We start from the raw sequence: 24,984 nt of genomic DNA on the forward strand, positions 1-24,984 counted from the left end.
CTGTGACAGGGGTGTGTCCAAAAGGCTACTAAAAGCAGAAGCAGCAACTACTTTAATCAGAAGGTCAGGGTTCTTCACCAGCAGTGACTTTCCAGCTGGAATTTGAAAGATTTCCTCAAGCAGAAGAGAGTAGCGCATGCTAGCCAAGAGAAATCGCATAGCAAAAGCAAGGTAGTGTCACGCTGAAGGACTCTGAGGTCACCATCATTGTGTGCAGGGGCCACCAAAGCCACAGATTAACATGGCACATCTCCCTTGAGGACTACTCTCATGTGGACAGGGGAGGTTAATAATTTAACAGGTAAAGCGATTTGTATGGCATTTTTAAAAATAGCAAGAACACAGGTATATGGAGTAAACTGTGTATTGCTTTTCATGAATTGTAAAAGTAACATAAGAAGTTGCTTTGTCCGACTTGAAGTGCTAATGGGACTAATTAGGTTGCTCCCACCCTTGGGAATATTTTGGTGAAGTTTGAGCAATGTTAAATGTTTCAGAACAATTAATTGCATGGTTTGGAACACAGAGTGGATGCAGGTAGAGGGAGGAAGGCGACTGGTGGGAAATCAGGTTAGTGGCATCTTGACGGTATACACGGGCTATGCTATGCAGTCTGTTCTTCCTACAGGCTGAGCAGGGGGAGCCGCTGGAGGCTTGTAGACGACGAAATGGCACAATGTTAGCTTTGGAGAAGCAGGTGGCAGGAGAAAGATTATGATGCGGGATGACTGAAAATATTTCACAGGAGAGGTGACAAAAGTCTAAACAAGGCAATGGCACAAAGGAGGAAGATTTTAGATACAGAGGTGGTAGAATCCATTATATCTAATATGAGAGTGACAGCAAAGAAACTTTTTAGGTTGGGCAACTAGGTGGGCAAGCAATGAGAACAGAAAATGGGGGAGAAAAGAGGATTTTTACAGCAGGGGTAAAGATGTTCTCATTTGAATCTCAAGACAACCCTGCAAATTATGTGACATATGTGGATACAATCATGCCCAGTTTACAGATGAGTTTAATGAGGTTCTGAGAGTGGATGGGCTTGCCCAGGATCACACATTCAACATAAAAGAACTGAGATTCGGGAATTCCCTGGCGGTGCAGTGGTTAGGACTCAGCGCTTTCATTGCCGGGGCCTGGGTTCAATGCCACAAGCCACGTGGTACGGCCAAAAAAAACAACAAAAAATTACTGAGATGAGAGCTCAGGGTGCTCAGCCCCTAATGTGGGTTCTTTCCGCTCAGGCTGTCCCTCTAGCCACATTTTATAGTTATAACCAAACCTAATAATCACAATAGATCAATTTTGACCAAATTCCCATAGGCCTCAAAAGCCCTGGATAAAATTCTGAATTGGTGATATTGTTAGGAGCTTGCCCACTTCTAGGCAAAGCCCAATTTGACTTTCAAGTAAATCCAAGAGAAAATTAATTGTGACTAACTGTAAAATTTAGGAGAAATGATTGAAATTTTTTTTCCCTAAATTGTTCTTTATCCATTCCCTGTATATGATCAGAATAATTCAAAATATTTATTTTTAGAACTTCATAAGCAATCACATTGGAATAAATCAAAATTCTAGCAACAAGCTTCAGCACCTATGTACATACCTACAGGTAGGTATTGAAATGGCCTATGTGAAAGGTGTAAGCACAAAAGTAGGGATGTAACTGATGGTGTCCCCTTCAATCTACCACTCAGGTACATGCCGTCCTGATTTTTTGGAAGCAAAAATATTAATAGCAGGCTTTGTCTCAGAGGATCTAAATTCCAAAACGCTCTCCAAGACGCATATAAAAATTATTCAGTTCACACCAATAATATCACGTCTCAGGAATAACAGCTGGTACTATTTATGGAGTATCACTGTATGCGACGTACCAGGCCAAGATTTTATGTGATTTATCTCATTGCTCCTCATTATATGACTTAGAACTCTTACTCTCCTGGTTTTACATACAAAGAAACAGGCTCATAAAGATGAGGTCACAAAAGCTCGTAAGCCAGGACAAGAATCCAGATCTGACTGATTCCACAATGCGAGCTCTCAACCACTAGGCTTCCTGCTTCCCCCAAAGACTATTATCCTGGAACATAGCTCAGGACACATCAAGTTTCTATGGTTCTTGTCATCTTCCCTTGAATTTGACAGACATGTAGTCAGTCTACTGTCTTAAATCAAGTGTAGCAACTCACACCAGAAAACGGATTTCCATTCATGGCTTTAAATAATGTTAACCTGAGTTCATTTCACAGCAGTTCTAAGCCACTCCCCATAGCCACCAAAATATTATCTTATCATTAGAAAAAGTGGGGCCTTCTTCACCCATGAACACAAATGGAACCGCAAGCCCTTTCTTCTGCTGTTCCTCCCTTTGATCCTCTCAATCTCTTATTTTTGTGGCTTGTTTTAGTTTATGATCAGTTCAGTAAAAACAGAGTACCACTTTTTCTCGTGATGCATTTTCATGTGGTGAACTCACTCCCATATCTCTACAAGTGTGTATGATGCAAAGATCATCTCTCTCTGCTAGACCCAGAAAAGGCTCAATAAACAAATAAAAACAAATTAAGATGGGTTTGGCATGGCTGACCCATTTCATTGACCAAATAACACAGTAATTTGGAGCCTGAGCTTTGGCAAGGGAGGTCTCAGCTGGGGTTGCAACCTGTCACTTAACCAGCTGAGTAAGCTTAGGCAGGTACAGTGCTTCTCTGAGCCTTGTTTTCTTGATCTATAAAATGGAGACACTGATACCTACCTCCTACGACATATGTGAGAAGTTAAAGCCTGTGAGTTTAAAATGTTTTAATGTGACTCCCACTATATGAGAGCTCTCAGTAAGTGATAAGTTCTCCTCTACAAAAAAAAAGCACCACAACCTCCATATTTTTTTCCACCTAAGATGTAGTGTGAATATAAATAAAAGACAGCTGTCTGAGCAGGAGTGCCCCTCCTGCCAGACAGCCCACCCTTGGCTTCTTCATTTCTCCTGAAGACACTGACCTGGGAGAGAGGGCATTCTTTGGCTAATGTGCTCTGGTTCATCTCTTTGAGCAGTTCCTTTAAGGCATTGCGGACCGTGGCGTGGTTCCACTGCTCCGCAGGCAAGTCTTCCAACTTCGAACAACTGGAAAACAGAGCAAGAATGAATGACATGCAAACCCTTAAATTCAGAGTACAGCAGTCACCCCTGGGTCCTGTGAAGCATTAGGAGAACCACCAAAGAACAGGGTTGAATGTGGGCCCAAAATGAGGGAAAGGGAGCAAAACTGCTTCTCTAGGACCTTGATAGAGCCCATCATGGTCTCTTTCAGTTGGTTATCACACTAGCCTGAGAAAACCGGTCACTTCGGATATGAAGAAATGCCATTTTTTTAAAAATAGGATTTCTCCAATCTACTGAAAGAAATGGCATGACAGTGTGATTATAAACTTCCACAATTTAAACTTAATTATTGGACATTCCTAAGGTTAAATGTAAACAAATGCTTCATCAAATTTGAAGGCCTACCCTTCACCCTCATAGAACAATCCAGAGATGTCACTTCGCTAACAAAAAACTAACTAAAGAAAAGACATTAAAGCATTCCTAGACAAGGACAGGAATGGTGGGTCCCTATTAAAGTGTAAATTCTCCGAAAGGGGTAGATTCAAAACCTTTACAGTAAAGGACAATATTCATTAAATCACATGAGTTGCAGGCATTTTACAATACAAGACTCTGCAGAGAAACTCTAGATTCTTCAGAGGCATAATTTGTTCTGGATGCTGTATCTGAAAAAAAGAAATCATCCCCGGAACTTCTGCAGGCCACCAGAGAGGAAAGCAAGAGACGTCCAGTGCCAGCACCTTCTTGGTAAGCAGGCTACAAGGGCACCAAACTCACCCCTCAAACGCAAGCCTGAAACAGCAGAGGTGTTTATTCTTCAAATATTATGTGCTAAGCATTTAACCAGAGGACTCATTAAATTAGGGGCTGTGGAAAGTTCCCCTTTAAAGGCTGCAGATTTTTAATGATTTATCAAGCTTCCCCTAGGTTACCACTTCACTGCTTCTGAAAACAAAACATAAAACAGTTGGAATGCGGACTATAAAGATGCCTGGTGACGCTCCCCCCCCCCCACTTCTTCTTCTTTTTTTTTCATTTCATCCAATGTCTAGAAATTAACAAGGACAGGATGAGCTGATCTCTGTAGCGACTCTACGATCAACAGAGCAGCTCTGAGAGTTAGGAAGGGCAGATGTTCAGAGACACCCACCTTTGTAATTGGATTTTCAACGTCACAACGTGATAGACATCTTGCAGCATGTCGGCCACTGTCGCGTCGGGTGCATCTGTCACATAACTGAGGGGAAGAGGGTTCCACCTCCCAAGCTTGATTATTCCTGCACAGGGAAGAAAAACATAATAAACACATATCTGCTATTTATTAAACCCTCCCATTGTTTGTTCAACGTTAGGAAGGTCATCCAATAGTCAACATTCAAGGCCCACTCAGAGATATTTTACAACCCAGTGCAATAGACTATTTCTTTCTGGCTGACAACTGAGTGAACTATACAGGAAGATGAGAATGAAAGGATGAGGTTTAATCATGGACAATCAGTTTTTTTATGTTTTCCTCTTTCTTAAATTACTTAGAAAACCATACGGATACTTCCTTCCCCCAAAGTCTTGTTTCACAGTCTAACTTAAGACTGATGCTAAATATACCGAACTGCTGATTTCATAGACAAAAAAAAAAAAAAAGCAAGCCTTAAGTAAATATAAGATTCGGTTTTGAATTGTACAAGAAAATTCCTGTGTGTGGGCTCAGCACACACACAGTCACATCCTGGTTGTGGTGTGAACCCCAGTGCGAATAGCATCTGGAGCTGAAGACGCAGTGAGAGTTCACTTCCACATTCACGTTTCACCAGGCAGAGGGCTTGTTTTCCATAGCACAATGATTGACCACAGATCAGAAATAGCAGAGATGCCTTCAACTTCCTTTTTTTTTCCTTTTTTAATTCCTCAGTTCTTTTCACAGTGACAGTGGTACCCTTTCCCTGCGGGTTTCCTGCTACATATGGTAAACACTCGTGACAATGGAGAGAGAATAAAAATCCTGGTCAAACTTGGGCAGACTCGGGACAGCTTCAGCAACACGTGGTGAAAATGCTAAGTTATTCACAAGACGGACCCATCTTATCTGGTGCACAGGGCGCACATAACACAGATGAAGAAAAATAAAGAGAAGCCCATTTCACAAACAACACAGCAACAAACATTTTATTTGTATGCTATGAAAAATCCAGTGGTCCCCAGGATATCAAAAATTGTCACACATCCAAAACAGCTATGTTTTAGCGTTAGAAGAGAAACAGCATTTTTATTTTTATTTTTGACAATGCAGGTGAGTCCAACTACATTGTTCTTTCAAAAAATATATTTTATCACCAAAGGCAGAGAACACCTGTATACCCAAGGGAACTTTTAAAAGCTTCACAAAATGCTGCTTTATAGCTATGGGGCAAAATTTCAATAATAGGAAATGAACTTTCTGGTCAGGGCACACGTCCTGTCCAAGATGAAATCAATGAATGCGCAATGCTTGACATAATGCTTGAAAACAGGGAATAAACAGAACAAAAATATTAAAATGATGCACTGTTTCAGTATTAAGATTTAACAATCTGGTGCTGAATATGCTGCAGTATAAATAGTGCCTGGACTCACATCCAATAAAGTAACACAGCTCCCATTCATAGTACCGTATGTCTCCAGTTCTGGCTCCTTAAGTCATATTTCACTTGCCAAGAAAAGCTGTGTTCTTGTGGGGATAGTTTTCCTAACATTCTCTCTCATGACAATGAAAAGTGCACAGCACACAGCATGCAGTAGTCATGAAAATGAACATCCAGGGCCCGCTGGACAGCCATCCAGGAGAGGCTGGGTCTGCTTCGCTGCTTCCCTTACTCCTTCTGACATTTGAAAGTACTAAAAAGATACCACGTAACATGCCTAACATAGTTCCTTTTTAAAAAAATCACTCCACAATTTTAATCCCCTTAAAACGTCATTATCGTGATAGCCCACAAGTTGAGTATAAACAGACCATCTTCTAAAGATGATATTTTATTATAAGAGATTAGAGGGAGAAAAAATGAAGTCAGCAATTGCACACTATCGTAGGCAAGTCGAAGAAGCCAATTTTGTGGGTCATTTTGGTTACTAAGAATATGAAGGTAGCATGAAGCAAATGAATCCCGTAAACTTTAACGCATAACTCTAGAGGCAATTCATCCATGCTATTGTGTGTGTCATTGTTCATTCCTTTTTATTGTTGAGGAGTGTTTCGCTGTAAGTTTATACCACAGTGCAGCCAGAGACAACAGAATATCTCTGAATGATTTCATTTATATAAAATACAAGAACAGGCAAGACTCATCTATGAGAAGTCAGAATGTGGTTACCTCCAGACAGCAGGGGCATGACTGGAAAGGGACATAAAGGGGATTTTCTAGTTTTGGCTGGTGGTTGCACGGGTATGAAAATTGTCAAAATTCATGTAACCGAACACTTAATATGCATATATCTTATTGTATGTAAATTATACCTCAATTTTAAAAAAGGTGGAGGGGGAAGAATCTCTACAGGAAGTGACAGACAAGTCACTCTATTGAAAATAGTAATCTCCATTTAGATAAGTTCTCTCCCCACCTTGATGAGCCGGAAGGAGACTTGTTTGGGCTGGAATTAGACACATACAGGTGTCTTCACAACACTTAATGCCTCCACAGAGAGCAGCTGCTACAGGGTGGTTTCTACATCTTGGAAGAGAGCTGCAGACACATGCTATTTTCAGGCAATGCGAAGTGCGTGTGCTTTTTCTTTTTCGCACCATATTGACTAACCTGCACCTAGAAGTCATGCTCTTTGCTCAACTACCTACCAGAGTCTGCAGGAACCAGATCTGGTAGGACAGTGGTGTCCAGAGGCTGCTATCCTCCAGCCTGGCAGGGACTTGGAGTAACTCTTTTTAATAAGCCTTTCCTCCAAATAAGGTCTCTGTCTAAAGTATTAACCCTCTTTGGAAATACAGTCCTCCTTCCCTGATATAAAATAGACAAAAATATTTCTTGGGCTGGTGTCGAGTGTTAATTGAGGAAATCAAAATGGGAAGCAGTAGACCATAGTGACAAAGAATTCCGGCTTCCAAGTCAAATTGCCTCTGTTCATATCCTGCCTCCTCCACCTACTAACCATGTAACTGTAGCAAGTTACTTAATTTCTCTACGCCTCAGTCCTCTCATGTGTAAAATGGAACAATAAACGTACTGACCTCATAGGAATATTGTGCAGATTGAATGTAGAGCCCTTAGTACAGAGCCTGGATATCATTAATCCCAACAATTAATCATTTACAGTAATTATTTAGACATCTTTTAATGCTCCCTAAAAGAAAGATACAGTCAATTTATTTCAAAAATATTTACTCAAGGATGACTTCAATATCATTTAATCTTTAATTTAGTCAAGTGCCTATAAAAGGCCCTCATTATTTTAAATCACAAAGGAAGACTGTACATCAATCACTCGCTCTTCTTAGTAGCCTGTAAGTCATACTGGTTCAAGTGTGAGGCACTTCAGAAGCAAAGACTGGAAAAGATCTTGGTTCCAAGTCTGGAAGGCCTCAGATGCCCAGCTCAGTAATGCACCGTATGGGTCAGAGGTCAGGAGCAAGGCCTGGAGTCAGAGGTGAGTCCATGCCCAGCCTCCTCTGCTTGTCAGCTGCAAGATTCTGGGCAAGTTATTTAGTTGGTCTCTCTAAGGCTTGGCTTCCATTATCTGTAAGATGGGGATAATAACAGTGCCTACTCTTCAGGGTTGCCACGAGGCTTAAAATGAGAACCAGAATGTAGCAGTGGGATGGCACACAATAAGTGCTCAGTAAAAGTTAGGGGAAAACAGATCTTTGAAAGTTCTTGGGTGTAGATGTAACACCATCAAGCAAAGCTTTAGGATGATTAACCTATACTGGAATTCAGGTGGATTAAAAAAGGGAAGCATTCTGAGGGGAGAAAAAAAAGAGCTGAAATAATCCAGATAGGTGTATCTAACATCTATAACAGCCTCTTCCTGGCTCCCTCTAAGGAGGGATACGGACCCCAAGAAATGCTTCAGTACAGTGAAGGCGAACAAAGAAGGAAGAGAGGTTATGTTCCCACTGGGGATATCTGACTCGCCGTGTTGGAGAAATCTCAATAAAAACAGCATAACTATAAGTATACAGAATTATTTCTAATGCTTACACTCCATGAGTAGGTTTTATAGCCCCAATCCAAAATATGAGGAAAACTAATGATGATTAGATAGTACTCTACACACACACACACACACACACACACACATACACACTCAAGCCCAGCCAGGCACACAGTACATGCTCAATAAATGGCAATTCCCAATTCTTCTCTGAATATATATCACACTCTCACTCTGTCTGGAGTACTGATCCCATGCATTCACTTCTAGAAATCGTACACATTCTTCAAATTCTGCACCAAGAATAATTCCAACTCTGATCAACCCAGCCTGAAGTAACTCCTTTCTCTATACAGCTGCACAATAAATACTCTTGGTTAGTTTGTGTATCTTAGAAGGAGCTTAAATTTATCACAATATCCCTTTATGTTACTTTACAGTTTACAAAGTGTTTTTTTCCAAACCATTAGTCCCTCCTCACGAGGAGAGCAGGGGGTCAGTATTACACCTGAAAGTGAGGTGAAGATCAGAGAAGAGTGAGTGTTCCAGGACATCTGTGTGTGACAGCCAGAACTAGTCCCCAGGGCTTCATCTGACAAGTTTTCCAACTCCTGGACCAATATCCTTTCTACTCAGCTCTGCCCGTGTGCCAGTGCCCAATCACACAGTCACACATGGGGCAGGGTCTTGACATTTAATGTTAAACAAAGGAACATATGAGACCAATGAGCAAACAGGTGACAGGGCCTGAAGAGCCAGCTTCTCTGGAAAAAATCGTCTCCCTCAACAGTGCCATTTCAGACATAAACATTGTTTCCCACATCATCTTTCCTATTTCCAAAGAATTTATCATCTGTGAACATTTACAAAATGCCTGGTGCTGAGGATTATTACAGATGCAATTTCAAGGTCTTTGAGTCCCAAATTATGGGCCTTTATTTTGGGGTTGAAATTCATACAAATGTTAACATGATTGAATTGAGCATAATATAAATAAAATTGTTTATATCTAGACAAATCTGTTCACTAAAATACAGAGGACCAATCCACTCTTCATGTAATGCTTTTAGACCAAATAACAAAATGCATTTGTAGGTAAATTTCCCATTAGTGACATAAAATTAGGTTGGGAATGGAGGCAATTTTTGTCTAAAGTTAAAAAGATGCAATAGGGCTTCCCTGGTGGCGCAGTGGTTGGGAGTCTGCCTGCCAATGCAGGGGACACGGGTTCGAGCCCTGGTCTGGGAGGATCCCGCGTGCTGCGGAGCGGCTGGGCCCGTGGGCCACAACTGCTGAGCCTGCACGTCTGGAGCCTGTGCTCCGCACCAGGAGAGGCCGCGATGGTGAGAGGCTCATGCACCGCGATGAAGAGTGGCCCCCACTTGCCGCAACTAGAGAAAGCCCTCGCACAGAAACGAAGACCCAACACAGCCATAAATAAATAAATAATTAAATAAATAAATAATTTAAAAAAAAAAAAAAAGATGCAATAATGGAAACCAGTTTTTTACTCTCTCAATGCAGTATTCTGCCAGAGTGGACGTATCACAAAGAGAAATATCAATAGCTGTTTGTGTTCATATGTATTTGTTATTTTTATCAGTTTATAACCTATCTATCTCAAAGAAACCAAATACTCTTCTCAGTAGATGCATAATTCATATGCATCATTCATATCATTCGTACCTCTAACTATGTGAAAACAAGAGTGGTGATAATACACGTTAGAGTTCATCAATATTTGATTCAAGTTTTTAGAAAGTCGATCACTTCTGAGTGATAAATAAAATGTGCCGATAATACAATATAAGCAATAAAACATCACAAGGGTTTGTATTAGCATTAATCATCATTCATTTAACAAATTTTTCTTTCGTGTCTCCAGCATAAGTCACTAAGATGCAAAGATAACCCAGTACACACTATCCCTGTAATTATGGAGCTCACAATTGAGTAGAGAAGCTTATTATTACTAAACACATAGTTAAGTGAAACCATTCTTAAAATAAACCAAAATGATAGTTTTATCCCCTGTACCTCAAATATAAGAAATATTTATTTCATGAAGGCCTGGAACAGATCACCTATAAAGTACAAGAGAACAGCCCTCACAGTTTGTGGTAGCATAGAGATAGATGCTGATAAAATAGGTATATGTTGGGTATATTGTAGAATAAAGCCCACAAATTATCTGTGAGACAGATATAGGAAACCAGCAAGATATCAGCAGTATTCCTGTAGAACAGCTCAGTGAATAATTTTCTTTTATTCCAGGTGCATTTTAACATTAATTTTCAAAGCAAAATGAAAACTCAGCCTGGGAAAAAAATGAGACATTAGCTTTAATATCTAAAGGCTAGGGTTTATACATTTCATTAACTCCCTGAAAAGATCTCAGCAAAAGAGTATCAATAAAAAAAAATCCCAGTCTCAGAGTAACTAAGCCTTGGGGCTTCTGGTTAGCGGTATTATTTCCACAATACACCAACTGCTGATGAGGCCCCTTTTAAAAATAGGAGAACTCATGACATTGATCGCATCTGTTTATCCTCCTCAGAGTGGTCGTGTCCCTATGCTATAGCGTGTAATTTTCTGTTGTTCAGCTATGCTTTGTTAAAGAAATTAAAAACTGTCCTATATAATAAGAACATAGAATTATTTATCCATAAATCAGTTCACAGGAAATCACTACCCAGCAGTATATAATAACTCAGCCTGTGTTTCTAACCTGTGGCCTGACTGTGGTATATCATCAAACTGTAGCAGCATAAGGACATAAATTGTAGTTATTATTGTGAAACCTGTGGTAGGAATGACTTTTCAATGAGGAAGGAGAAAAAAGGCAAAACAAAAATGGTTTTTGAAGTGTACATATTTTCCTTTTTTAATCCATAGCTTAGCAGTACCCCAGTACAATTTACTGAAACTCTCCTACACATTCAGTGTTGATTTTAAAGACTATCTATATTTCAAATGTCTTGCATTGAGGTAAAAGTAAATGGTAAATGAAATAGCATTCTTCCAGCATTTTACATTATTCAAGTACCATTATAACTTACACAAATTAATGAAACCTCAAAACATACTTGTCTGGGAACCTACAATACATTAATCCTGTATTTATAACAATACAAAAGAAAACACTGGACCAAAACAGATGATTTGACAATTCAGAATAAATACTGAGGCTGTACTGGTTAAATGAATTTATCTAAAAATACACACACACACACAAACAAACACACAGAGAAAGCTCTACCTGCAGCAATTTGGGTATTAGTGACAAACACAAATAAGGTAGGTTTCTACTCTTTAGGACATTAACTTTAATCTTAAATCATATCTGTATCAGGAGAAATGATCATAAGGAATATTATTGGCCTTGAAAAACTGAAATATGAATTTTAGAGCACTTTCTGAATAAACTATAGTGATACACAGCTGTCTGCCAATCTTTTCTTGAGCTGACTACCCCCTTATGCTACAAAAATGTTCTACTTAAAAAAATACATACAGTACCATTTGATGCCTTGTAACTCTATACATGGTTTTTACATTTTGCAGCATAAAGATTTTGTCTCATGTAATAGATGCTGCTTCACATTTGGGAAACGTTATGTTATAACCCTTACTTTTATTAGATTATTTAATATAAGCACTAAGTAACTAGACTAAATTAATAAAGACCCTATTGAAAAAAAAAAAAAAGAGAGAACAAAATTATTCCACAAATTAAATAAAACTTTCTGAAGTTGGTATTTTAGAAACCTTTATTTAATTTTCAGAATTCCGATTCTTCTGAAAAACAGCCAAAATATTGTTCAGGATATGAAAAAAATATGGTTGGTGTTTAGTTATTTATTTCATAAGAGTGCCATTTAAAACTATTACATGGGGGAATCGGACAAATGAGAAAGAAAAGCGTTATGAGAAATTATTTGTGATCAGTTCTAAGCTTCTGCCACTGCTTAAAAACTATTTCATCTGGTATATATTTTCTTATTATTGTTCTCAGTTTAATCATTATCTGAAAGAGTTTAGAATTAAATGATTAATTTTGGCAGGTAACACAAACTTCTCTTCTCCTCCTTTCAACTCAGAAATACATTTGCATAAAGAGATTTTCCTCTAGCATTTGTCCCCCTAAAGTATCTTCAATAATCAAAGACACAGGGGAAAATGTATACTCTTTTAAACATGCTTTGCTATATTCTAGCAGATGCTATTCATAACTTAGGTTTAGCCACTGTTTCTGCATCCTCTGGGGTAAGAAGTATGCACTGAAGATCTAAAAATACAGTTATGCATGAATATTTCCCATCTTAATTAATTACATGTATTTTTTTCAGATGGAAGCTCAAATGCTGCAACAAATTTTCCCTAAGGACCCAGCTTTCCAGGTACCTTGTCACTGGGCTCAGCACCCTTGGAAATTCTATCAACTGCATGCTCCCAATTATATATTGCAGAATTGTCCTTCAGGCATATTCTGTTTCCTATAATTTAAGGTTACATAATATCTGATCTTAAGGGCAATATTATGAGGGCATGTCGATTATCAAAGAAAATGTCGCCATATAATATGAAGACAAAAGTATACTCATTTATGTTGTACATTTATTCATGTTCCAACTAACCTAATTTCACAGTAATTTGTTAAGAAACTACAAAACATGGAAGCAAATACAGCTATAATGATTACAAAATGGCAACTGCTATTAATTTGGAGGGGTTTTGTTTTGTTTAAATTCTTGGGGGTTTCCTTTAAGAACATTTTAATAATTTTTACTTTCAGTACATCTTCACATATACTCTACTATTAAATCTAAAAATGTACATGGTTTGCAGGTTTCAGATATTTTACATTCAAAGAAGTTCTGATAGTTCCTTGATTTCCATTTTTTGGAAATGTCATATTTAAAAGCGGCAAACCAAACTTTTAAATATGGCACTACCATTTTAACGGCTATACTAAAGAAGCGAAAGGCCCAATACATATGAGGTATATATGTTTCTTGAAGTGAATAAAAGGTAGATCTATAGTCACAACATACATGGTGATGAATAATGACAGTGGTCTATTTGAGCCCCCTAAAATATTCAGCCACGTCAGAAAGATGCCATATGAATCAATGCGTAACTGAACTGTAGTACAGACTTAGCAATTATCCCTGACAGGATGTCTAGTTATCCCATGGTAGCTGGGCTGAACAGTTACAGATGATCTGGAGGGTAGGGGAAGGTCAGAAATGGATTTTTTTTCTCCCCATTCCCAGGAATTTGCAGTTTAGTAAAGACTGTCCTGTTGAGAGTGGTCATATTAAGTGAATGGCTAAAGCATTCAAGATCAAGTTCATCCCTAGAGCAGTTGTGGGCCCCACCCGGACTTGTGGAACAGGAGCTCCAGAGTAGATCTTTGGAGATACTGAGGATGAGCCAGGTTTGGGAAGCACTGCCCAAGCGTCTAGTATAAATGAGAACCTGAGCAAGGAGAAGATCAATCCACTGATTCTCCTCAAAAGAAGGGCAGGAAACCAAGAGATTCCCAGATTCCTTTTTTCCAACTCACCAGCAAACACCCTCACTACTGTCAAGGAGGATAAGCAAAGAGAAAGGAGAAAGTTCTGGCACGTGAGAAGGAAAATAGAGTTAGGAGTGCATTGTAACAAAGTTACAGACCCCCTTAAGTTTGCAGGATATGGCATGGGCAGAATAGGTGATAGCAGAAGAAAACGGTTTCCTGTATAGGCATAAACTCCAGAAACTCTTTACCTTATTTAGATTATATGCTGCCAGAAGGCAAGGGCCCTGTCAGTTTAACTGTTCATACAACCCTAGCTACAGCCCCATAAGCATGAGGATGCCTAAAATACAGGGTGTGCATGACAGTCATGAAACAAGAAAGCCACTCTGTCTGAAAGAGCAGCAGACTGGGAATCAGGATACCCAGGTCTGGTGTTGGATCTGAACCTTGTTGGCTGTAGCTCTGCACCTATGGGGAACTCACTTAACCTCTCTGGGCACCTATTTTCTCTTCTATAAAATGGGGATTTAAAAGCAAAACCAGAATAAAACCACCACCAACAAAAATTCCCCTGCCTGACTCACAAAATGGTAATTATAATAAAATAACATGAGCTAAATGGCACTGAAAATTATAAAGTGCTGTATAAACATACACTGGCGTTCATGAATTGTAAGTTAACATAAAAGAGGTAAGCATTATATTTTTTACAATGTTTTTACTTAAGCAAAAACGTGAATCGTCTAAAATGTCACTGGCCAACATGGCAAGTCACCTGACGTAGTCAAAAGAGCCTGGGCTTGGAAATTGTTCTCTCAGTGACTGGGGCAAGTCACTTAATTTCTTTGAGCTTCCACCTTACCATCTTTAGGAGTGGCCGCAATCTGACAGGGATGTCAGGAACTGCATCTCACCCCTGCCCTCTGCTGCAAAGCATCCCAGAGATCCTCTGCACTTGTAAATACTTATTGTCTCGATTCCTCACTAGACTGTAAGCACAGTTCCTGGCAGACGGTAGAGGCACAAAGATATGAGAGGAAGGGAGGTAGAAAGGGAGGAAGGAGGGAAGAAAGAGGGAGGAAGGGAGGAAGGAAGGAAGGAAGGAAGGGAGGGAGGGAAGAAGGAGAGATGGGAAGGGAGGGAGGAAGGGAGGAAGGAGAGATGGGAAGGGAAGAAGGAGGGAAGGGGGCCGGCCACTCTGCCAATGGCCCATGGGCAGCACTAGCTCACCTGGCAGGTTCAACTGATGTTTCCTACCCGGACTCCATCCCTAGCATCCTGTTAACCCTCAACAAGTAGAAAATTGAGCTCTCACACTCTTGGCACCCTGGACATCCAGGAAGACCAGATATTCTAGACAGCTGTTGAAGCCACGGAGAAAGGCCTGAGGGATTGAAACCCTCAAGCCAAATCTTCTCAAGGAATCCACCCCACCCACAGAGACTTACTGATGATCTCCCCCTCGCAGCTCTGACACTCTAAGTCAAAACACTGTCTGAATACTTTGGGGCCCAATAATGGTGGCTTTGATTACTATCATTTAAAAAACACATTAAGACTTCAAAACTGTGAAAATAAACTCAACATTGAATTGGTGGATTGATTTTTCTTTCATTAAAATTCTACTTTTCTATAAAAAAATTAAAAAATGGCAAGCACCCAGCTTTTTGTTTCTCAAGGAGGGCTCATTTTTAAACTTTCAAAGTATAGTAAACAACTTCTAAATTCAGGATAATTGAAGGTCTGCCAGTTGGTGAGCAAAACAACAATGGCTTTCATATCAACCAAAAAAGGGAACGTGGCTCAATCAGGATTGTTTTTAACTGAATATCATTCTGCCAACTGCACTTCTAACTAAAATAACAAAAGCTGCTGCCTACAGACTACTAATGGACTACTACCTGAATAAATATAATTGTGCTCATCACTTCTTTACATTAAAATTATTAGCTAACAGTGGCTTTCCCCAGGGGTTATTTTATGTGAATGAAAGACAATAACACAATTATTAGAAAAGTAAGTTACACTCAGATCAATTTTGCATTTCCATAGCACAAAACAGAAGAAATATAGTGTTTATATACCTCCACAAATAAGTAATTTCCTCTCCTTAAAGATATATTTGTATATGAACTAAGCCCCTAGCATAACCCACATAAGTAAATAAATCTAATTCATTCAGGAAGTATTCTGAAAATTAAGAGCAAGGTACTGAAATTTCAAAACTATCTAATTATAAATACTAAGAAATTCCCTAGGAATCATTGATACACAAGATCCTCAAAATGTAAACAGACTTATTTTTATTCAGGGCATTAAAAAATAAAAACCGGTAAGGAAGACAAGGAGAAGACAGGGATTATATGAGACCTAATACTGTAATTTTCTGTTGTGTTCCATTAGAAAAAAAGGCTGGAAAGAAGCCCACAGGGGCTGTGATATCAAGCGGACTTTTAATTCAATTATTCTTGAAACATCTTGAGTGGTGTTTCGTTTTGATTCTAATATCAAGCCACCATCACCTTCCCACCTCTAACAGGAAGGAAGAATCACAAATCTTAAAAACATAGTCAGGTCACTAAGTCAAATGTTAAAAAAAAAAAAATCAGTTTATTTCACTTTTCGTTATTTTATTTTGTTGTTTTAACATATATATTCCACAATATATGGGAGGAGTATAGAAAATATTCACTACAAGAAGACTGGTTTTCTTCATGTCTACTCTTTCATATACTAATAAGCAGCATGTACCTTCATGGGCCCAAATTTTCTTTTTATGCTCATTTTAGTTGTTCAACAGTATATTATCATATTCACGTTATAATGATCCAGCAATAAACTGGGTGTTTATGTTATGTTTATCATGGTATTGCTATGTTGCTATACTAGAAGAAAGCAGTTAACCAAGTTATCCAATATCACAGTAAAATTATTTCACACCAGAAACAAAGAATAAGTTATTAAATTTTAAGTTCTGATAAAATACTTTTCCATATCATTCACAGTTCATTAAATGTACTTAAGTTAAATGCCCATGGACATTTATTTATCAATTTGTGGTTTTTACACACTTGGAAACATCTCATAACTAGTTTTAATCAATCAGAGACCATCTCATTCATCTGAGTGCCCTCACCTGATGACTGGCACTTAGTAGAGGCTCAAAAAAATGCTGGCATAGTAATACTGAAACATGATTATGTTCTAAGAACTATGAGTTCAAAAATGATTACAAATTTCTTCCCCAATCACATCTATATGACTATTAATTTTAGCATTCAATTTGCATTTTACCAAGTAAAATAAAGAAATTAGCAACAAGAGCTTTGTAATTCTTGTCCCTGTTACTGAATTACCTGATGGTAATTAATTAATTATGCAAAATGTTGTGGTGGAGTGGTGCATGTAATAATGCTTATAATAAACCAGAATAAGAGCTCTAAAAAACAAATTTTTTTATTCATCCATAAACCATTCCATGTGAAGCAAACCCACGTAAAGAACTTATTACAGTATTTGGGGCACAGTTACTTCTCTCTCTGGTCTAGTCATGATGACGTAGACTACGTCAACTATTTAATATGTTTCTTGCTCCTCCACTGGCAAAAAAATAATTTGAGTTACAAAATGACTCCATAGGAGATACTGCTCACATTAAATATGCAGCAATTTTCAAAATGCGCTTGATTTAGATGACTGACAAAGTTGACTCTATTTTCTATAACTCTTTATGCACCCAAATCTGGAGATAGGGCCCCAATTTTTTTCCTCCTGAACTTCCAGCCCCTGCTTGGTCATGCAAACCTTTTATTCTTCTTTTCCTACAAAATGCAATCATTGCTATCAAAATATGTCCTTAAAATCTGCTCTAATAGAGACATAAGAGATGCTTGAGATTTCCATATTTGCTGTCTCAATTATCTTTTTGGAAGATAATTAATGCTTCACCCTGAGGCACTGAAAATAACTGTTGCAATAATCCAAAAACTCAATTGCCCAGAGTGGGTATCCTTAAACAAACATTCATTCTGGACAATTTAAGGTATTTGCTCTTGCAAATGTAAAGCCTACAGATGTGTTTTACCAAAAAAAAAAAAAAAAAAAAAAGACAATAACACTTTGCATTTGGAATGCAGAGGAAAATGACCTTTCAAAGTCATCATAGCACAAAGGGAAGTCACAGTCTCACTGGTCTCTGGAAACCCCAAAGTCCTCAGGGAGTAGAAGCCAAATAAAGTGAAGGAAATCCTAAATGCCCAGGTTAGTCTGCTTCATCTACACTGAGAAACTGTCCAAGTATAACGGTTATACCCACGGTTATACCCACGGTTATTAGTGAAAATATCACCTCTGTTGTTAACTTATTCCCAGCAAATATATTTCTATTTCAATGGAAAAGAAGATCTGGGTTGACACTAATCAGACCCAACTGGAAGGCCATATTAGCAATTTGGCAGGTGCCTGAGGGCCATACCTAATCTGCATAAAATGGAGCAGATTGCAACCGCCCTCATCTTTTTTATTTTTAAACTGGTTTTTGAAGCCGAGCATACATAAAATCTCAGAGGGAGAGACAAGGAGACGGTAGTGCATACATTTTCCTTCATGCCTTTATTTTCATTCTTTTTGTGCAAAACCGTCTTCCTGAATGCCTACGTACTAAAACAAAGAGAACAAAATAAAAGGTGCTAGGCAAAGGAGTGGGCAGGGATCACAAATGCTTCAAAAAAAAAAAAAAAAGTCATATCTTGTAATAGATCTTCACATCCTCTACAGTGTAATTTTTAATCAATTTGAATTTGAATTTAGTGTTTTTATATTTTGTAAAGACGTGCTAAATGGAAATATACCCTGAATGTGGGAAACAAGCTGCAGCTAGCAGAGATTCCAAGACTAATCATTATTTATAAACCTATGATCTGTCTAACAGAGAAAAACATTATATTAAGTATCACCATTATCATCTCAACACTGGCTTCTGCTGCTCGTAGAATAATTTAAAATGACAGTGCTCGTTATATCCCAAGAATTTATAATCTAAGTCATTCAGTTCAAGCCTGGGTGACTCTGAAAAATAACTCAGCAATAATGAATGATGAGTAATGTAAGCCACACAAAATCTAGAAAAAAAGAATAAACTGGGCTTCCCTGGTGGCGCAGTGGTTGAGAATCTGCCTGCCAATGCAGGGGACACGGGTTCGAGCCCTGGTCTGGGAGGACCCCGCATGCCGCGGAGCAGCTGGGCCCGTGAGCCACAATTACTGAGCCTGCGCGTCTGGAGCCTGTGCTCCGCAACAAGGGAGGCCGCGATAGTGAGAGGCCCGCGCACCGCGATGAAGAGTGGCCCCCACTTGCCGCAACTGGAGAGAGCCCTCACGCAGAAACGGAGACCCAACACAGCCATAAATAAATAAATAAATAAATAAATAAAATATTAAAAAAAAAAAAAGAACATTTCACAACAGACGAGGGAAAAGCTAAACTGAAAGCATTTAAAATTAAAAAAAAAAAAAAAAAAAAAGAATAAACTCACAAAGGTAAGTATATCAAATAATTTTTTTAAATGGAGTTAATGTAGACATGGGTGTCCCAAGAGAGAGCCATCATGGAAGAATTTGGTTTCTGCTGTTTTAGAAAGACATGTAGACGGTGCTTAGCAGGGTGCTGAGGAGCCCAAGGGTGTTACAAGAAAAATGGCTCCAGTTCAGAGAAGCCACATCTTAAGTACACTCCATACCTCAACAAGGTGGTGGAATTAAGGTCAAGAAATGAAGAATCAGGGGTTTCCCTGGTGGCACAGTGGTTAAGAATCCGCCTGCCAATGCAGGGGACACGGCTTTCAGCCCTGGTCCAAGAAGATCCCACATGCCACGTAGCAACTAAGTCCGTGCGCCACAACTACTGAGCCTGCGCTCTAGAGCCCGCGAGCCACAACTACTGAAGTCCGTGCACCTAGAGCCTGTGCTCCGCAACAAAAGAAGCCCGCCCACCGCAACAAAGAGCAGCCCCCGCTCACTGCAACTAGAGAAAGCCCATGCGCAGCAACGAAGACCCAAAGTTGCCAAAAATAAATAAATAAATAAAAATTTAAAAATTTATTAAAAACAAAAAAAGAAATGAAGAATCACTGGTGGTTTTGAGGGGGAATGTAAAAGTATCCTGAAGTTGCTTCATGGGGCAATGAGAAGCCACTGGAGAGCATCAAGAAATTATAGAGAAATACCAATCTATCAAAATCAACAAAAGGCAGGTACAAGCTTTCCTAGAGCTACAGAATCTAGGTCATAGGAGACTGCTGCATAACCCGGGCCATACAGAACTAAACAAGACTGCTGCAGTCTAAAGGAAAAAGGAGGATGAATGCTGGCAACCTTGGAAGGAATGATGGGATCCGAAGACAGGCAAAAGAGAAAGGCAGGTGTGCTATCAAGTTAGAAGTACTGGATTAGAATCAGAAGACCAAGTCATTTACCCCTCCGTACCTCTCCATCTCCTCCCCTGTAAACAAGATCATAATGGCCTCCAACTCAAGGGTTGTTGAGAGCATTCAATGAAGTAATATGAATTCAGGTTCTCTGTAAATTCTAAACTGCTAACCAAATGTAAGCTGCCATTGTTGTTGACGTTATAAAGAGTAAGCAGGATGACAAAGAGTTTAAAATGACTGATTTCTTGTTTAGAATCCCAGAGGAAGGAGGACGGTATTTTTCTCTGACCATGAGTGAGAGTGAAACTCCTAAAGAGCCAAGTAAATGTTCTAACAAATTGAATTTGAAGTGGTGATGAATAGTCAATCTTTGAACTTTTAAAAACAAAGATCTAAAAAAGATTTAACCAAGTGAAAAAAATTCATGTTTGACCAGATAAAGACAGTATAACTATGGACCCATGGGAGTGGAGGTCATTTTGTAATTTCCTGTGATACAGGACAAAATTCCAGGTGGTTGCAAAGAAGCCACATATATAAGTCCTTACTATGAGCTGAACACTTTCTCACTGTATTAACTTTCACAAAAATCCTATGACATAGATATGAGAGGCTCCATTTTAGATTAAGCTAAATAACTTGCCTAACATCGCAAAGATGTTAAATGGCAGAGACTGGAAGCCAGGTTTGCCTGATGCCATAGCCGATATTTTTTCCCCATATCATGGCACCTCTTACCCTTTGAAGAACTCCTGCTTAGCCTTTGAAATCCAACTCCAACAATACCTCCAGATGGAACAGCCCTTTTCCTATTCCCCCCAAGATAATTAATCTCACTATGCTGGTATTTATTCATGAGATAAATTACTAAACAGTTCATGTAAAATCCCCTTTCCCCATTAAACTGTAGGCCACTCAGTGGAGCTTCATCTTAGCCATCCTTGCAGCTGTAGCACTGAGCCAAGCACCTGGCATAAAACAGACACCCCATAAGTATGTACTGAATGAATCAATGGAATTTAAAGACTCCAAATTCCCACTAAGTAACTTGATCTCAAGTCCTTTTTTATCAATCACCCTTATTCATTGATTGAGGGTCAACTATGAGTCAGGTAGAATTACTCTAGATGTCCTACATCAATACACTCATACATTGTATCATTTAATCCTCAAGTTATTCCCATAAAGTAAGAATTATCCCCATTTTACAGATTAAGAAATAGTAGCAGGAAAAGATTAAGCAGCTTGCTATAGGCACATAGTTTCTAATAATAATTATGAAAATAATAATATCATGAATTAAGTGCCTCTTTTGTGGGAAGCACAGCGCTAGGATTTAACATATATTACCTCCTTTGATCTTCTCAACAAACCAATAAGGTAGATGTTATCATCACATTTTGCAGATGAGAACACCAGAGGACAGAAAGGTTAAGTAGTTTCCAAAGATTATACAGCTAACAAACAGCATAACTACTATTTAAACTCAAGTTTTTATGACTCCAAAGTCAACATTCTTTCCATTATATCAAGATCCTTTCTACTATATTATGTTGCCTAAATCTTTCTATTTTAAATACTTATGATAAGCACTTGAGAGAAAATAAATCCCTAATGGAGTATTTAAACCTAAATTGCTCACATTTAATAAATGGGTCAGTCAGAATTAAAAATAATATATTTATGCAAGCAAAAGGAGGTACAAGGATGTAGACCTAATTCAATGAACTGAATCAGTTGTATTTTGTTGGACCAAAATAACATATATCATTTTTGAACATAAAAATCTTTGTAATATTAATATTCTCTTCCAAACGCAGCAGTAAATTATTTCATTCAATTGTTTTAACATTTCTGGAGTGTTTACCCAGGTATTAGAAGTACAGGGTAGTGAACAAGATAGGCATGGTGCCTACACTCATGAAACTTAAGAGTCTACTAGGTCTAACCAATAAGCAAAGACAAAATGAAAAATTCAACAAGTGCTAAGCACAAAATAATAGGATGCTATGAGAAAGAATAATCAGATAGGGAAAATGGCTCAAGGAATGAAAAGGAAAGTTTTCACTAAAACGTGGTGAAAACAGGGTAGTGAGCAAAAGTGGGAGAAAGAATGTATACGGTCATGTAGCAGGAAAGATCTGGCCTAGGTTTACTTAAAGAAGGCCCGTGTGGCTGAGAGCAGAAATGGGGAGAGTAAGTGCTTAAGGATGGAGGCCAGGACAGGTTAGAAAGAGCTTTGCAGGTCACAGCAAGTATTTGAATTTTAGTCTAAATCAAACAGAAAACCAGGGAAGGGTTTTGGGCAGATGAATGGCATTATTCAGTTTTTGCATTTAAGCCATGACTCTGGCAGGCTGGGGTGGAGGCAGTGTTGTGTTGAGGTCCTGAACTAAAGTGGCTCAGGAGTGAAAGGCAGAGAAGCCAGTTTGGAGGCTGTTGCAACAGGCTAGGTGAGAAGGGATGGTCAACTGGATGAGATGGAAGCAGTGGAACTGAAGACGATTAAACATTTACAAATCTTCTTACCCAGTATCACTGAGCTCCTTGACATTGAAAACAAACACAAACACAGATGACAACAAACACCAATCATATTGAGAACATGAAGAAGTTTCATAGGTACTGGTAATATTCTATTTCCTAAGCAGAGTGGTGAATACAAGGGTACTTGTCTTATTATCTACTCTTTAGTGTTAAGCGTATACATGACATATTCTTGTGTGTGTGGCATATTTCATAATAAAACATTTAAATATTATGAATGCTATGCATTTTAAATGACTGCTATACCTTAGAATACTCAGATATAGCTGTCTTGTAATTGCAGGCATGCTTTATAAATTCTTCAGTTTGACCCTTAAATCAGGACAATAAAGCCCTTCACCAGCCCGAATTCTACTTAAAGTATTTTCTAAATTAACTATAATAACAAGAAAACTCATTAAGTTTTAAGTTAAATTTAAAGTCTGAAGTCTGACAATTTAACATCTTAAATATCAGTGAAAATTAATCATGAATTTGTCACCTGGGAATATAGTCGAGAATTTAAAAAGTATTGAACATTACTCCAATTAGTCATAAACATAGAAGGACATCAAATACAAAGATATTTATTAAAGAGTTATCTGTAAAAATGAAAAGCTCTAAACAACCTAAACGCCTAAAAAAACGGGATGGTTAAGTAAATTATGGTATAACCCACACTATCAACATTAGGAAATCATTAAAAATTAATGCCTCGGAAAATGTTTGCTATGTTAAGTATACACAGATATAGTCCTGTGCCCATGAGGAGGGAAAGGAAAAGAAACTAAAAGGGATGTAGAAATCTTTAACTTTATCAGCAAAACTTTTAAGATAAGAAATATCTTGGACCACAGGTGATATCAAAGGGCAATTTTACTTTATCCTTCCCACTGTTTTGTATTTTTCAAACTTCCTACAATGGATGAATTTATTACTGTTAAAATTCTGTGCTTTCCTTGCAAATTATTAAGCAAAACAACCTACACACGAAAGGAAGCTATTTGCATTCAGAAATCTCTGTTCTTTTATACATTCTAGACTATTTTCAGATGAGAAATCGTCCAATTTAGAAAACTTTAGATAGAAACATGAACAGTTCCGACGTTGCCTAAAAGGATATTAAGCAAGAAAGCCTGATATTCAAAGTGGCTGGACAGGAACACCAACAAATTAAATCAATCTGGTCAGTTAGCAGAAAGTTACTCCTCTCCTAGTCTTCATCCTCCATTCAGCCAACATCTACACGGTGCCTCCTGGGACCACAGGGGGACACAGAAGTCAGAAAACAATGTCTGTCAACAAGGGGCTTCTTATCACCTGGCTGGAGAAAGAGTAGGTAAGGCAAAGACACCAGGGACAAATCAGCAAGTGAATGATCCCTGGACGGATGCCCAGTGAGGGAAAGAAGGGCCCCTGAGTGCTGGATGAGTAAGACTTCCCCTTTGGAAATACTAAAGAGGGTTACCAAACAGGACAAGCAGCCAATGCCTATTCAGTGAAAGCAATGGTAACATCATGACAAGGAAGGAGATAAGAACTTCTCAAAGGCTAACACTCCTGACGCCTGACATGGACCTGCTTGCTCTGATTTAGCTCACTTCCCTTTGTGGGCTGCCTAAAGAATGATTATTATGTTAACAGATAGAAGATAAAATATAAGTGGCAGCTCTAATTGACATAACCAATAACTCTCAGTTAATGGTTACTTACCTTAATTAAAATAGTGCACATTATTTAGAAGAAAGTTTTAAAATACCATGGTAAAGAGCAATACAGGATATAAAATGGCTCAGTATAATTTTGGGTGAAACCACAAAAGAAAAATATGCCAGTTAAGCCAGAGATTATTCATTTACCATGTATACTTAGCATAAAGAAAGTATACTCATTTAAAAAAATATGAACACTGTGAATAGTGCTTAATGCTATGTGAGTCTTTTTAGGCCCCCAGAATTTTAAATAACATTTATAAAAACATTGCGTTAAATTAAAAGACATTTTAAATAAAATCATGCAAATCCCAAACAAGTAATTTTTTAAAAAGCTATTTGGCATTCTTTATTTTTGCCTTCAAAGTATTATATTACTTTGATTAGAATACCGGACTACCCATTTTTTCCCCTTTTTGGTTATGCCCTTAAAATAACTGTGATGCTCCCATAGCTAAGAGCTTTAAACTTGTAAATAACCCCTCCCAGAAGCCTAAATCTCCATATCTTAATATCATGAAAGCTGGAACTGTAAAATAAAATC

General features: G+C 38.3%; 1 protein-coding gene across 4 annotated transcripts in view; it reads right to left on the bottom strand.

The window, feature by feature from the left end:
• The window catches only part of SATB2 (SATB homeobox 2), a 190,286-nt gene that overhangs the window by 107,853 nt on the left and 57,449 nt on the right, over window positions 1–24,984 (bottom strand). For all 4 annotated transcript variants that reach the window (XM_036858940.1, XM_036858943.1, XM_036858942.1 and 1 more), the window contains 2 exons: window positions 4,263–4,389; window positions 3,007–3,130 (listed from right to left, as the gene is read on the bottom strand). In XM_036858940.1, the coding sequence (XP_036714835.1) occupies window positions 3,007–3,130; window positions 4,263–4,389 (251 nt within the window). The remainder of the gene's footprint in view (window positions 1–3,006; window positions 3,131–4,262; window positions 4,390–24,984) is intronic.

This window comes from Balaenoptera musculus, chromosome 7 (assembly GCF_009873245.2).
Source record: "Balaenoptera musculus isolate JJ_BM4_2016_0621 chromosome 7, mBalMus1.pri.v3, whole genome shotgun sequence".
Taxonomy (NCBI): Eukaryota; Metazoa; Chordata; class Mammalia; order Artiodactyla; family Balaenopteridae; genus Balaenoptera; species Balaenoptera musculus.